At 44.4% G+C, this 16173-nt stretch overlaps 4 protein-coding genes across 5 annotated transcripts in view; 2 read left to right on the forward strand and 2 right to left on the reverse strand.

Annotated features, from left to right (window-relative positions):
* The window catches only part of LOC308302148 (phospholipase A and acyltransferase 3-like), a 273125-nt gene that overhangs the window by 245730 nt on the left and 11222 nt on the right, over nt 1-16173 (forward strand). The window lies entirely within an intron of this gene.
* The window catches only part of trpt1 (tRNA phosphotransferase 1), a 218002-nt gene that overhangs the window by 154455 nt on the left and 47374 nt on the right, over nt 1-16173 (reverse strand). The gene's annotated exons all lie outside the window — the stretch shown is intronic.
* The window catches only part of macrod1 (mono-ADP ribosylhydrolase 1), a 149078-nt gene that overhangs the window by 111289 nt on the left and 21616 nt on the right, over nt 1-16173 (reverse strand). The gene's annotated exons all lie outside the window — the stretch shown is intronic.
* On the forward strand, nt 8536-10701 carry flrt1b (fibronectin leucine rich transmembrane protein 1b; the record flags this gene model as incomplete). Its single annotated transcript, XM_080746359.1, has 1 exon — nt 8536-10701. One exon carries the CDS (start codon nt 8536-8538, stop codon nt 10699-10701), a length of 2166 nt encoding a protein of 721 aa, XP_080602485.1.

A 16173-nucleotide genomic window follows, 5' to 3' on the forward strand; every position in this document is an offset into this window, starting at 1 on the left:
TGCCATAGCTGGGCTCCTCATGCACAGCATGCGCGCATGGTTTTTGGTTTCTCCTAGTTTCTACGTTTTCTTTTTTACATAATTGTAGCACAATCAAGAACGCCACTTTCCCTTTCCCTCTCCACACACTGTGGAGACAAATCAAATAGCCTAAACATCACACAACCACAACAGCTGAAGTCCTTGCTTATGTCTGCCATTGTTTCAGTGACGCAACACCACCGACGCTTTCTTTTTCTCCCAAATAAAATTGTCATTGAATTGAATTGAATTGAATTGAATTGAATTGAATTGAATTGAATTGAATACTCAGACAGACAGACAGACAGACCATTCCGACCTGGCACATGACAATTCAGAAAGTGGAGGCTTGGACAGGATGTTTTAAACTTCAATAACATTAGGTGTTTGTGCCAGTAAGTATTGTTGAAACACCTATATTATACATATAGTTGTGAAAGAAGAAATTATATATAAGAAAAACCTTTCTAAAATAGGCCAACGCAAGTATACTGAAGGATATTACATGTATTATTTATATTCATGTAGACAAAGTATTTATTCATCAATGTGCTAAGCAGTTTGCGGTGGCCTGTTGCTGCTCATTTCATGCCTTAGACTAGCAGAAGACTTTAATCAAAATACATGTAGATCTATGATCTGCTCAACGGGTGTTTTTGTTTTTTTGCTAAGCCATTATCAGCAGGTGATTGATATGCGTAGGGGACTTAAAACTAAGGACTTAAAAAGGACATAAAAGGAGAAATATCCTTTGATGTGTAGAGGAACATAGGCCTTGAGTTCTATGAAATGCAAATGGGGCCACTAGAGTAAAATACAAACACGTTACACCAAAGGATTTTAGTACAGGCCGCAGTAACTTAGCATTTGTACTGTACTGTACTGTACTGTACTGTACTGTACTGTACTGTACTGTATTGTTGATGTAGCTGTCCTACCCAGTAATGCTGTAGTGCAGTGGTTTTCAGAGTGGATACCAGGGACTCTCTGTGTTCCTTTAGGAGGGTCTAAATTGCCCCCTAGAAGTAATTTGTATACTGTCAGAGTTTAAGGGGAGACCTTGAAAAGTTTGAGAACCATTGCTGTAGTGTACGAGGTCCTTATGTTCTGCAGGCACAGAATGTAACCTCTTACCTATCTGTCTCCATAAAGAAAACTCCAAGAAGAGTAAACGGCCCACTTTTCTCTTTTAATAAAATTACTTGGTTTGTTTCCACCGTTGTTTGCGATTCCCATATCTCTGTCGACCGCTGTGTTCACATACTCCCCCCACTTCCAAAGTGTTTTCTCTTAGTGCCAGAGTGCCAATACTTTCTGCCTAATGCTCCCTCCAATTCCTTTATCTCCTACTCCCCAGCCCGCTCCCTCAGCTAGACTTATTACATCAAAAACATCGGAAAAAGAAATCAGTAATTGCCTTGGCATGGCACAATATAAGCTTCAGAAAGTCTTGTAGTCTCACAAACATCTTTAAAAGGTGCTGCTGCTGCTTGACTTGTAACAATACAAGCTTCACAAATCGGCATTTATTGATCAACAGGCCGCGGTTATGCTGCTTACGTTCAATATGCGCATCCGATCGACATACATGCCGCCTGGGGAGGGTTTAGACGGGCGGAGTGACAGATTGGTTGTGGATCGGTCATTAGACTCAGACTGTTCTGAAGAAAAACTTCAAAATGTATTCAATAAATAAAAAGGTTAGCAAAACTCATAAAACAATATTTATCTTATAGGCTAAGCATCCAAAAAATATTGATGTTGGTAAATATATAATAATAATGTGCAAATAATGCATAAATAAAATACACGCTACAATGCTTCATATGGCACCAGATGTAATGCTTAGCATGCTTAGACGCTTGCCCGTACACATACTGTAGGTTTACAACCTCAGTGTTTTCAGTGTCCCATGTGTAGCCTTATTATGATGGCACAGTTTATCCCCACTCCACAAGTATAAATCTGTTTACAGTGCCACAAACAGGCTATCAAACTGCGCCCATTTAAAAAAGGACATTTGGGCTTACCACGGCACACACTGCCCAATTTCAACAAACACACCAACCACTTAACTGCCTTACTAAACATGACACAGTTAAAACTGCAGATTAAACACACAATGCTGTGCGTGCACAAACACACTAGCAAATACTATGTAGAAAAGATGTATGTCTTTAACCAAAAATCCTGAAGATTCTGTGGGGGTGAAAGTAACAAAAACAAAGTCATCAAAATCAACCTGATCTAAGTGCAAGCAAACGTAATATTTGATTGAAAAAACTAAAAACAAAAACAGTTTAATTGAAACTGCAATGATCTGTAAAAAGATATGGGCCATTGTTTTATTAAAACATGTTCTGATAAAAAAGAGGACACCATTTTACTGTTCATATCAAATTCGTTTTAACATTCTTCACTGAACTTGTTCACCCATTCCTCACTGTGCAAATCTCTTGTTCATGTATTGTTTAACATGGGTCTAGGCAGGTTACTGTACATGGGTTATTAAACTGTGTGCCGATTTCACAGTTCATGTATCAGTTCACTACCACTTTCATCAGCGTTATATTTGTCCTTTTATTTTCACTACTTCCCTTCCACATAGGGCACACACACGCATGCACACACAACCCTGCTGATCAGAGCTGTTTTTCTCTACTGTGTGTGTGTGTGTGTGTGTGTGTGTGTGTGTGTGTGTGTGTGTGTGTGTGTGTGTGTGTGTCGTGCTGTGTGTGTGTGTGTGTGTGTGTGTGTGTGTGTGTGTGTGTGTGTGTGTGTGTGTGTGTGTGTGTGTGTGTTCGTTGGAGATGAAAATGAGGATGGCTCTATTTGTCTCTATTTGTGTTTAAGCAAAGTGCATGATAATTTCTTGGTTGGGTACGTGGTATACTCACTCCAGGATGAAGTGAACTAGCAAATGCAATCGGCAGAGCAGTTAATGGCCTTGATGAATCTGTCTCTGTACACTCACTGTGTCTGATGAAAACCTTATATTTCTAGACCCGACATGCACTGGGGGGTTGGTGCTGCACAAAAGATTCAGGCACTTAGCACGTGGCGGTTAATGAAAGCGCCGAAGCTTAGTGAAGGAAAAAAAAATAACACATTTAAAATACAGAGTTAACGTAATCTGATGTTTGTGTCCGTTGGGAGCTCTATATTGTACTGTACGTATGCAGCAGTGGCCCTTGAGGACGTACTGTATTTTCATGATGTATTTGGTACCTAGTTTTATTTGCTCTGAAGGGGATAACTATTAAGGCTAAATGCAATTTCCATTTTTGCATTTTGTATCTGCATTGCATTTCGTTGGGATGAATGATGTACTCTGCATTTAACAGAAAAGCACTCTTGATCATTTATGCGTCACAATTTCCAGCAACAATTTTGGATGCACAGTTATAAAGGCAAAGGCAAATTCAAAGTCCCAGTGAAGTCTGAAATGTAAAATTTTAGTCTACTTTTGTGAATGTTTAGTATGAGAAATGGCTTATCATGTCTCTGGCTGGCTGTATGTGTATGTTTTTTTACGGTCTATGGGTTTGCCGCTCTGACATCACGCTCTGACATCACTGTGTTGTCAGGGGAACCACCGTAACAGAATCCCTTTTATGCCCATATATGGAGATCCCTGATGTCATCAATATTAAGCCCATATCTAACAGGACTTCATATGGGAATGCCTATATATGGACACATATATCCACATCGGCCACATACCACACTAACAGATGGCCAAGACAGCCCATATCAGTGTGGCTGGTTCTACAGACAGGGATCTCCATATATGGGCATAAAAGGGATTGTATGTATGATGTCAGATGTCATAGACGTCATAGGACTTTCACATAACGAATAACTGAGTAAGCATGTTTGGGGTCTCCATATTGGGTAACTGGTCTGACATAGATCACTGGCCAGATGGCCAAGACCTCGCCCTAAATGTCACCCTTAGGCATCTTACGGGTACTTATTCATTTCCAATACCAATTAAAATGTCTACAATTACATTTTACATAGTAAATAGACATAGATGACTGGTTTCACTAGATAAAAGTACTTGAGAATACGTTTTTTCTTCATGTAAAAAAGGCACATAATAGTGCAATATTTGAATGTTGATTTTAGCAGAAGCCCTAATTCTCAGATACACAATTTAATCGTAGTATAAGCTCAACATTGTCATGCCAGCAATGCATCAGTATCTTGGCACCTAATTATTGCTAATTCTGTCCCCGTCTGCTCTCTCCACAGGGTGGTGCTCTCTAACATTCAGCTGGCTATACTGCTAGACCGAACGCCAGTGAAACTGACCCGTGTCTCTCCATGGAACTCCTTCAACCACCAGAGAAACTCCATGCACACTTCGAGCCACGCAACTGACAAACATCGTTCTGCTCAGGGCAGACTCCTCAGACACCCCACTGGCTTTGTCGCTTGTGAACTGTGAAAGAGTTGTCGGACATTTAACAACTACGATTGAGGGAAAGATAGAGTAGTCGAGAGAAAGGAACATGCAGGGGCTCAGAGATGCTGATGAACCGAGAAAACGGACGCTTTCTCCCCCACGCCTGATGTCCTTGTTTTAGCAGCCAGGGTGTATCCTTAGCCCATGGACTCACCCACCCATCACAACCTCAAACCTGACATAGAAACCGTTACACACAAACCGTAATAATCACTCTAATATGGACAACAATAATACTAGATAAAACGTGGATAAGGACTCATTCTGGCTTTTCAGAGCAGAAATCTCTGTGTATCCTCTGAGGGCTGCCGTGAAGGACTGCACATTACAATTAAGGCCACGTCCTTGCTGTTAAGAAGGCGAGCCACACTGAAAATTAGCACTTCTTGCATGACCCACTGCCTGCATGAGGGTCTAGCTCTCTTTTTGGCTTCCAAGAAAGACCCGTGGGCCCAAAAACATCTTTTGACCGTCCGTCTGCCAGCTTCTCTGTAGTACTGAGCCCAAGTAGGGGCGTTATCAGATTTCAGCCTCCGGACACAAGGCTGAAGATGACTTGAGTCAGTTGGCCTACCAGCGCCTTACCCAGAGAGAGAGCTTGGCAGGACACAGACAAACACACACACACACACACACAGACACACACATACACAGCAGGAAGCTTTGAGCCATGCTGGTGTTATCCCTTTCGGAGATTTGGAGTACACAGCGGCATCATCGTCTTCATCATCGTGTGCCTGAGCTGAGGGAGATACGGTGGCCTCAAGGAACTAGGCTAGACATCTGAGCCATCTGACAAGGACTTGGGAATCCATTCCCTGCACACACACACGCGCACACACACACGCACACACGCACACACACACACACACACACACACACACACACACACACACACACACACACACATCAAGACTCCTTGATCTTGGAACAAAGAAGTGGTGGACGTGAAAAGCACAGACCGAGCAGGTTAGTAAGCCCTCAGCACTCGCCAACACCCTGGGTCGATCCAACCTTTTATTTAGACACAACACACATGCACGCACGCACGCACGCACGCACACACGCACACACACACACACACACACACGCACACACTTGTGGTTCCCACACTTTGTTTTTCTGCTTTAACAACACCGAGCGCCTTCCCTCTCACCACGAGCCACAAAAAACAAAGAAGAAAAAAAAAACATGTCTGGCTTCATACTCCAACAAAGGCTTTTTATTTCAGAACATGATTGAAATGTTTTGAAAAATGCCACCAGGGGAGAGCGAGGCGAGGAAACAGGCCGAGACAAGGGAAGGAGGAAGAGAGAGAGAGAGAGACAGAGCAAGGGAGAGAGGGAGGAGGTCCAAATGTAAATGAAAAAGTATTCTGCGAGGTGGAGGAGGAGGAGGGAGAGAGATGGGAGAGGGACGGAGATGGTGCTGTAGGACGGAATCAGGGCTGATTGATCCGATCTCAGTGTGTAGGAACGGAGCGGGGGAATCAACAGACGAGTGGAGGAAAGGGAAGAGGAAGCGATGAAAGGGATTAGCCAGAAGAGAGAGAGAGAGACCGGATAGGGGAAGCGAGGACGGGGGTGGCGTGGAGCAGGGGGGGGAGGCGAGGAGGGGCAGCGGAGAACGACTACACAGACCATTCTGTAAACAAACCTCAGAGTGGGTATAATGAAAGATTATGAAAAGGAAAAGAGGCAACGGGTGGGCGGGAAGAGAGAGCGAGGGAGCTATTGCATGAAAGTGCTAGAGATGCAGGGAGAAGGTAGGATGAGCAAAGGGTTGGCGGCAGGAAGGAGCAAGAAAACGTGTGAGCGGACAGGAGCAGGGAGAGAGAGAGAGAGAGAGAAATAGAAAGAACCTAAGCATCATTAAAAAAGAAGTGTGGATAGGAAAGTCTGGCAAGTAGGCTCCCAAAAAAACACACTCACAGGTTGGTGCCAGAGGGACATGAATGAAAGAGAATGTGTGTGCATGTGTGTGGCTACTGAAGCATATGCTCAAGTCGAGATTCATACGGGCCTCCCAATATGGTCTCAGCTCCCACCTTGACGGTCCCTCAAGTGTCTTTGTGTGTGTTCATGCCAGTCTCTCTCTCTCTCTCTCTCTCTCTCTCTCTCTCCTGGCAATGCTTGAAAAAAACAGTCCATTCTGTGCTAAAAATAACATTAAGAAAGAAACAAGTCCAGGTCCTCACAGGATTGTGTGTGCCAATGTGCATATAACGACACACCACAAATTACACCCAACCATATCCATCAATCTTGGCTCCATTGAGCCTAGAGATAAGGTGCCGAAGAGCCTTTTCTTTCACGAACATAGATGCCACAAACATATATACAGTATTGTTCACCTTTTAGATGATTGAAGGTAGCCATAATCTAGCTATTTATACATCGATCAGCCACAATCACTGGCAACATTCATTTCTTTCCAGCAAACTCAATATCGACTCAATTTTTCAATCCCAGGGACCCATTTCCTCTCATTCTCTGACTGACTGGCCAACTCTCCCATCTGTCTCCTTCTCTCTCCCTCCCTCTGTCCCCCTCTGCTATTGTTGGCCTCTCTGGTTTGCTTTGCATGGATTTTGACTGCAGCCAAGGGGCAATTTTGCATCTTGCATCGAGTTCACACACAGATATACACACGTACTGCACAGTATACCTACATGCATGTGCGAACACGCGCACGCAGCACACAGCACACACACACACACACACACACACACACACACACAAGAGAAGGGAAAATCTAGCCTTTGGAGGATTTGTTTATCAAATGCTTTGTCAAATCATGTCAGGTGTTCCATGTCAGGGGCGCAGTTTCCAGCCCCGGGCTAGCCAAAGAAAAGGTTTCAAATAATAATGTATCATAATATCACTCTCACGGCTTCTACCAGTGTATATTAATCATATTCTATAAATAGTGTATTGTATGCAATTGCATAGAGGCGATGGTTTTATTTATCTGAATTGTAAATTTCTGTGCTACTGATGTTAGTGTCAGGGATTTGCTGGGAGACAAGTCATAATGTCAACTGAGGAACATATTAATGTTTTTCTTCCCCCCCCCCCCCCCACGCCTCCCTGTACAACATCTCACAAAAACATTTCTTGAGATTTCAGGAGTTACTGAATAATTTATACAAATTTCATGAACAATAACAACCAAGAGAGGCAAAATGCATTATACATGTCAGCCTGTACAGAAACCTGCTGTGTATGTGAACGTGTTGCCCATGTGTACAGTATGTTCATTTGCTTGTGTGTGTTTGTGTCCCTATGCATGTCAGTGTGTTTTGTTCAAAATCAGTCTCCTGTTGCTTAAATTAACTACACAGGAGGCCTCATGCTATTATATTCAAAATGGGTTAAGGAGGTAGTGGTTTCATTTGTTAAGTTGCAGGGCAGTTGGAATGAGTTCACTGTCACTGTTGTCTTCAAGGCTGGCACTGCAGGCAATTCATCTGATTTCCCTGTTTGATGCTTCTTTTTCAACATTTTAGTTTCATGTCACTCACTCTGTGTCATTTAATCTCCTCACAAAATGTCTTCCTCTTATTTTTATCTCCCCCAACTGTCACTGTCCAATTCTTTCCATCTCTCTGTCCCCATTGCTCCCTCTGACTCTCGTAATCTCACTCGCCCACTCAATTTATCACTCTCTCTCACCCCCCTCTCTCCCTCCCTCCATTTCTCTTCTACATGGTCAAACGGACCCATGTAATACCCAACACCCACTTCTTACTTATGCCTGATGATTCAATAACTTCAAATGGAAGAGAAAGAGCACACAGCTGGTGAAAAATAAAACATTTTAAAATGGCCATTTTTGGAGAAATATGTATAGCAATGTGTGGTTCACTCTGCTGTAACTAAATTTCACTCAAAAGCTCCATCTTTCTCTCTCTCATTAATGTAATGAATTCCTCCCTACCTCGCATCTTAGAACCAGTGAGCCACACATTTTGTTCTCGGTTTGACTCGATTTCTCTATTCCTGTCTTTCCCTGTCTTTCTCCTACAGAAGCCGCAGAACGCAATGGCAGCGGAGAGTCTTGCCGAGCTTCGCGACTGGCTATTCCTGCTCCTCCTGTGCCTCACCTTACTGGCCGAGGTACTGGAACTGGCAGCGGCGGCCATTGCCATGGAGACGGGCGAAGGGGAGGAGGGCGCTGTGTGCCCATCGGTATGCCGCTGCGATGAGGGGTTCGTCTACTGCAATGACCGCGGCCTCAGCATGATTCCTCCATTGCCGTTGATGGCTGCCATCCTCTACTTGCAGAGCAACCGGCTGAGCAACGCTGGCCTGCCTTCTTCGCTGGAACGTAGCAATTCCATACGTGTCGTTTACCTGTATGCCAACCAGTTGGATGAATTTCCTATACACCTCCCGCCCTCGCTAAGGGAGCTTCATTTGCAGGACAATAACATACGAACGTTACCGCGCTCCTCCCTGGCAAAGCTACCGTTGCTAGAACGTTTGCACCTGGATGATAATTCCATATCAACGGTTAGCATCCAGGAGCGAGCGTTTTCTGGGACCCCGCGGCTGCGTCTATTGTTTCTCTCCCGGAACCACCTGTCCAGCATCCCAGCAGGCCTGCCAGCATCCCTGGAAGAGCTGCGGCTTGATGACAACCGCATCAGCACCATCCCCACCCACGCCTTCCGTGGGCTCTCCTCTCTCAGACGCCTGGTGCTGGATGGAAACCTGCTGGCCAACACGCGCATTGCAGATGACACCTTCTCGCGTCTCGCCAACCTGACCGAGCTCTCATTGGTCCGCAATGCCCTACAGGCCCCGCCCGTCAACCTACCTTCGGCACACCTTGTGCGGCTCCATTTACAGGACAACGGCCTAACTCATGTGCCGAGAGGGGCATTTGATGGGATGCGGCGGCTGCAGAGACTGGACTTGTCAGGCAACAATCTGACCACCCTCCCTCGGGCCCTGTTAAAGGATACGGAGAGCCTGGAGCTACTTCTGCTTCGGGGAAACCCTTGGTACTGTGGTTGCAACCTGCGCTGGCTCCATGCTTGGCTCCATAGCCGGGGGGCAGCTGTTACCGTCAGGGGACTGACCTGCCAGGGACCTGAGGCTGTGCGCGGACAGGCTCTGAGAGAGCTCACCGCACTTATGGAGCAATGTGAAGGCCCCCCTGCTGGGCCTGGAATGGGGGTTGGGGGAAACCCAGCCGAGAAAGGCGGAGGAGTGGTGGCTGTAGGACCCCGTGGCAGCAGCACCACTACCGCCCTCTTCCCCCCTACCCAGGGTTCTCTCTTCACCCTGAGGGCCAAGCGGCCAGGCCTGGTGATGCCTTTGCCTCCAGGAGAAGGTGGACAGATATCTGGGGAGGCATTGGAGCTGACTGTGAAGCCCCTCTCCCCAGACAGTGTACTGGTTACCTGGCTGTGCCCACGACCGGCACCCTCTTTCCGCTTGTCATGGCTCAGGCTTGGAAGCAGTGCAGCCCTCGGCTCCATCACAGAGACTTTAGTACCTGGAGAGAGACAGCAGTATCTCCTAACACAGCTCACCCCTCGTTCCCACTACCTCATCTGCCTACTGCCACTCAAACAGGACATCGAGGGTGCCTCTGCAGGCTCCTCCCGCTCAGGCAGTTTAGACACAGACAGTAAGGACTCGGCTCCTGCCTGCGCTCAGATCGAGACCGGCGAGGCTACGGCCGGTGGAGGCGAGGGCTCAAACAAGGAGGGGCAGGACACAGAGTTTACTGTCCTGCCTTTAGCTGGGATCATTGGGGGAGCCACAGCATTGGTCAGTTTGCTCCTCATTTTTGGCATCTTCTGCTGGTATGGACAGAGGGTGGGCTACATGTCGGGAGACTCGGGCTCGTACGGCAGAGGTCGCGGAGCGAAGCATTATGACGACTATGTGGAGTCGGGCACCAAGAAGGACACTTCCATTCTGGAGATCAGGGCCCCTCCTTCAGGCTTCCAGATGACAGCCATGGCCCATCAGGCGCTGCAGCCCAAGCTGGAAGACGTCACCTACATCCACACAATCTTCCCTTCCTCCTCCTCCTCCTCTTCCCATGCCAACGGGACCTACCGGAGCGGCCATGGCACCGGCACCCTCAATGGCACTATTCTGAGCCAAAGTGGCCACCACCATGTTGGTTACGGCACCAACCGTGGTTACCGGGAGGGCGGCATCCCTGACATAGACTATGCCTACACGTGATGACACAACGACGCACTCCTTTGGCTGCCATCGTCAGGCACCATTTCTATGGCTAACGGCCCGCCAGGCCAACGGCCACTTTATCCTTGGTTTCCAAAGTACCCTCTGTGCCTCTGCTGGATCGACTTTGATTGGTTTGCTGTGTAGAAAAGACTTGATTCAGCTACGGTGACTGAACATCGACACTTAGTGACATAAGTAAACAGTCACCTGTAACCGCTCTGGGTATATTATATTATATAGTAGACCTGTGTTTCAATGCTACTTATGGTTATAAATGGTTACTTTTTTCTCTCTTTACAAAGTCTCTTCAAAACCTACCATTCTTCTCAGCTCATAATAATACACAGTAACTTATTTGAGGTTAATATACTACGGCTTAGCTGAATTAGCGGGGGATATATTTATAATAAGAGGAAAGGGCACTTCATGTGTATAGAGATAGCTCTCATATCTGCCTACTGTGCTGTACAGATAAAGAGAGTGGGAAATTGGTGGTTGTTATAACGCGCAAATGACAATGTATCATGACTGACATGAAAAAAATGTGTTGCTACTGTAGGCCTCTCCTTTCCTCTGCCCCCGCCCACCTCCTTCTTTTTTATTTTTGGTCAAGGCTCTCTCCTTTTTTATTTCTCCCATGTATTTGTGGAGCCGTGAGCAGAGGAGAGAGGACGACGACTTTGTTTTTGCCAAGGGAGCTGACAGCAGTGATAACAGTTCTGACAGAGATGGGAGACACAAACCACAGCACAGGGAGACTAATGATTGGGGGGAGAAAGAGAGAGAATGGGGTAGGTAGAGATGGTTGGATGGATGGATGGATGGATGTATGGATGGATGGATGTATAGATGGGTGGTTGAAGGGCGATAATAACAGGAGGACGGAGAACCGTTCTTTGTGGAAAGGATGGTTGGGACTGGGAGATGTGTTGGCTGATAGCAGAGAGCGGGGCAAGAATGGCGAAAAGGATGAGTGAGAATAGGGGAGATGATAGATGCGACAGCGGGGAATATGGAGGCAGACAAAAGGAATATAAGATGGGGGGGGGGGGGGTACCGAGACTGGCGGTGGGAGGGGTGAGTGTGAGGAACGGGAGGAGAGGAGAGGTGACAATTGGGATAATTTGACATCTTTATCCAAAGACTGAACAGTAAAAATCCCCCAGTATCCATTTAAGAGTTACAGTAGATGAACACTGAGGATTTGACTGTGGTTTTACCTGTAGCATAACCACTACTGCCCTCAGGAAAAAGCCCTGGGAGAAAATAGACTGCACTGCACACATCCTTGATGGACGTTTCTATCAAAAGAAGAATGGTTGTGATCTTTATAAAGCCAAGGCATTTAGAAATAATGTTTTTTTTGTTTTGTTTTTGCTAGTTTACACTTAAAATGTAATGCATCTTGATCAAAATGTAGTCCCTGTGATGTGTCACATAGGCTGTTTACCTGACAGTAGCCTACCTACGGCATGGCAAGACAATCAGAGAATGCTACTGTACCACAACACAGAATTATTATGACAGAGTCCGAAGGAGAAACAACTGGCGTTAAGAGGGAAAGGCAATTAAACACCCTCATCCTAATTTTTTACAGCATTCAGAACTACAAAACAAAATAAATAATTATGTTGCCAATTTATTTTGCACCTGGTTTTATGATAAGCGTACTGTTGCAAATTAGCTACAAATGATCTCATCATGCAAAAAGTCATTTGCATTATTCCACAGGCTGGCGTAACTTAATGAACCCATAATGATTTTAAACAGCAGCAGGTTTTTGTGGGCTTGAAAACTAGCCTAGTCTAGTCTGTTTAATGTGCAACGTCTGTTAAAGCTGCTACATAACCTTTGATTTATAGGTACCGTAGAATGTGTGAGGGGGGGAAAATTCACATAGCGAGGATTTTAAGTAACAACCAAGGCACGCTAAATTTGGGCATTTAGGCAAAAGCAGTAAAATGCAGTGATGCATATTGTCATTTTGTGACTTTAAAACCACTCAATAGATTTTTGAAAAAGGATCCAGTGCAGCCTTCGTACATTGTAAGATAAAGTACTTAATTTCACTCAGGGCCTGCACTCGGGTTCCATAGGTTGACTTAGATACAGTTCAGTTATCAGGGATCACAGCTGGACCACAACACTGTGCACACACACACACGCACGCACGCACGCACGCACGCACACACACACACACACACATGCGCGCACACACACACACACACACACACACACACACACACACACGCACACACACAGCAAAAGAAAGGTGGCTTTCTGACAGTCTGTCCCTGACCTTAACGATAAAACTTTTTAAAAACGCAGAAAGCAAAGAGAACACTTTCAATATTAAAAAAAAGATGCAGCCAGAGATGATAAAAGGAAGAATATTATATAAGGCAGAGAGAAGGTGACAAATGTATAAAGAATGAATCAAGGCGGCAGTACGAAGGTGTGCGGGGGGAGGAGGGGTGTGTATTATTATATACTGTAGGAGTCTGTAAGTGTTGAGATCCACTCTGACTTTGAATAGCTCTCTTTCCCTATCTGTTCTACTGTCCACCATATCAAGACGTGTACCCCCCCCAACCTACCCTTGTTTTGAAAGAGCACTGAGGCCTTCCTTTTATTGTTTAGGAAAAAAAAACACTTTCCTTTAAAATGCCGCTCTCTGAAGTGATAATGAAAAAACTCTTATGTATAAATCTAAAAGTGGGCACAGAACGTTACTCCGTTTATTGGTCTTTTGTCTTTTTTCTACACAAATGAATAAAGACTTCTAAAAAAATGAAAACTGGAAAACAAATGGCTTGTGTGTTCTTTAGCGCGTGTCTGTGGTGCATTAAATCAGAAATAAAGGGCTGCGGATATCAAATAATGCACTTTGATAGCTGAAAAATCAATTGGAACCTCACATTATTAATGTGATTTATGACGGGACGGACCAGACCTCATTAAATCACACACACTGAATGAATACATCAGTGGCTATACGCTCCGATTCCAACATTTATAAGGATCCGGCAGCTTGCTCGGCCAGTCTTCTGTTTGCGTGAGTGTGTGAGTGTGAGTGTGAGTGTGTGTGTGAGTGTGTGTGTGTGTGTATGTATGTGTGTGTAAGACCAAATAGCAAGTGAAAGAGAGTGACTAAGAGTGTGTGTGTGTGTTGTGTGTGTGTGCGTGCGTGCGTGCGTGCGTGCGTTATACAGTATGTGCCTCTAGGTTTGAGTGAAGACATGCGTCTCATTCTAAGAGAGTGCTAATGCTTGTGTAAGCACAAATCAATATAACGAACAGAGGAGTGTATAAGTGTCCGTCTTAGACAAACTGCTTGTGACAGCCATGTGCGAAGCGAAAAAGGAAGAGTGTTTACATGCAGTTAATGGCCATGTTGTGTGTGGATGTGTGCACATGCGAGGACGGAAAGGACAGAAAGACCTTGACTTACATATTTAACATGTTACATTACATGTATACTATATGTACTCTTTATACAATAGAGCAGTGAAGTCATGACGTGACTCGCTCATCCCCCGGTTCATGGAAGTAATTTATCTACTGAGAATAACATTGAGTCATCTTAAAATCGTCTCATATAAGCATTGTCGTCCAAAAATAAACAAACGTTTTACGCGATATTGTCGGAGAGGTGGCTCTGTATGGTTTATGATAGTCATTCACTCATATTTGATAAAGCCTAGGCTGTTTCTAGTGAAAATGTAACTAATTCGGCGACAGTAACATTAGCGTTTTCTCACCATCAGTTGATTCTTCATAACCATATGAGTCAAACCGCTTAGATCATTTGTTTATGTTTGGAACACAGTTCTTATATGACACAATATGAAAAAAGTCTATGGGAATTCAGAATGGGGGGAAAAAAATGTGAACCAGCCAGGTAGGATGGGTAAATGACGTCAGACTTCACTGCTCTATACAAGTACTGGTGTGTACACTGGTGGTGTACAGCTCAACTATTAAAGATCTACGTGTTCTTTTGAACAAAAAAGCCCAGAGAACTTCATTATCAAGGCTATTCACAACCACAGTCTATTATCCTGCCTCAAGCTCACTGCACCATTACTTATTACTTATACCCACACAATTCGAGGCACAGAACTCCCTAACTCTCCTGTCTTTGGAGTTGAATTCAAGTCAAGCGTGTGCAGCCAATGAGACCATGCAGTTAGCCTCCAATAAATGAAAAATAAATTGAGTCTGACTGTGTGAATTAATTTCATTCTTTCTGCAACGACTCAATATCATCGTAAAATTACAACACAAGGCCATGAAAGTTCATATCATCATCACTGCCTGCTAGAACCATGCATGTTCAAAACCATTACTTTTAGGAAATGGAAGAAATATTAGATCTCTATATATTAGATCTCAGCAATAAACTAGGTTACACATGTTTGCTGTACAGTATTATGCTATGAATGAGACAATATGAAATGTGTATTTTGTTTTTGTTTTGGGGGGGTTAAAGGATGGTAGAACTATGGCAGTAAAAGCATTTTAGCAAAATCTGGCTCATTTTCGATGCCTAGCACTCTCATTTCAAGATGTTCTGTTCAGGATTAAAGAAATACACTTCAGCTCTGGAGTATGCAGTGCCACTGCTTTAGGGTGATTCTGAAATAATTCTCCACTATGCATGCAATGAGCAAGGGAATTAACATGCAACATACAAAACGTTGGTGTAATCCTGTACACCAAACAGCATAGTCACTACAATTACAATATCAGAAGCAGTAAAAAATTGGGTGAAATTCTTTTTTTTTTTTACAATAATTTGTCACTCAATTTGTTTTGAAATATAACATATATACCTTATATAGTAGACACATTTCTACAGATATGTAACGTAAGGTGCACTATTGTAAGTGGTTAATCACAACACGTTGCACTGCAATGTCAGTGATTGTCTTTTTTTTTACATTCATAAATAGGGATGCCAGAGAGGCCACCCCAAAGACAAAAAGAAAAACCACAGACTTCCATTAGAGATTTACAGCACATCCAATCATATAATGTTAACTTTCAGTGTTCAGACAAAAAAGAGGGATACACAGATATCTTAAAAACATGATTCATGGCCCGGACGGCAGTTGTCTTGGCACCTTGGCTGCTAATGCCGCCTCACAGCGTGTCGTGGGTTCGACTACCGATCCCAAAGACCTTTGCTGCGTGTCACTCCCTACCTCTCTCTGCCCATTTCCTGTCAGTGTATGATGTCTATAAAGATGATTTATTAAAAGATAAATAAGGACTAAAACCAAATATCAAAATAGTTAATGTGTCGGTCTGTAGAATCAGTAGTGTAACTTAAGTAAGTGGATGTGCTATAAGTATGGTGGTGGATACAAACAATCAAAAGTGTGCAAGGGGAGAATGAGACTCAGGTACTCCAGATCAGAGCTAATGGCCTTCCGGTGTCCAGCTCCACCTAACAAGTACCTGCAT

This window comes from Nannobrachium achirus (assembly GCF_963921795.1).
Source record: "Nannobrachium achirus genome assembly, chromosome: 17".
Lineage (NCBI taxonomy): Eukaryota > Metazoa > Chordata > Actinopteri > Myctophiformes > Myctophidae > Nannobrachium > Nannobrachium achirus.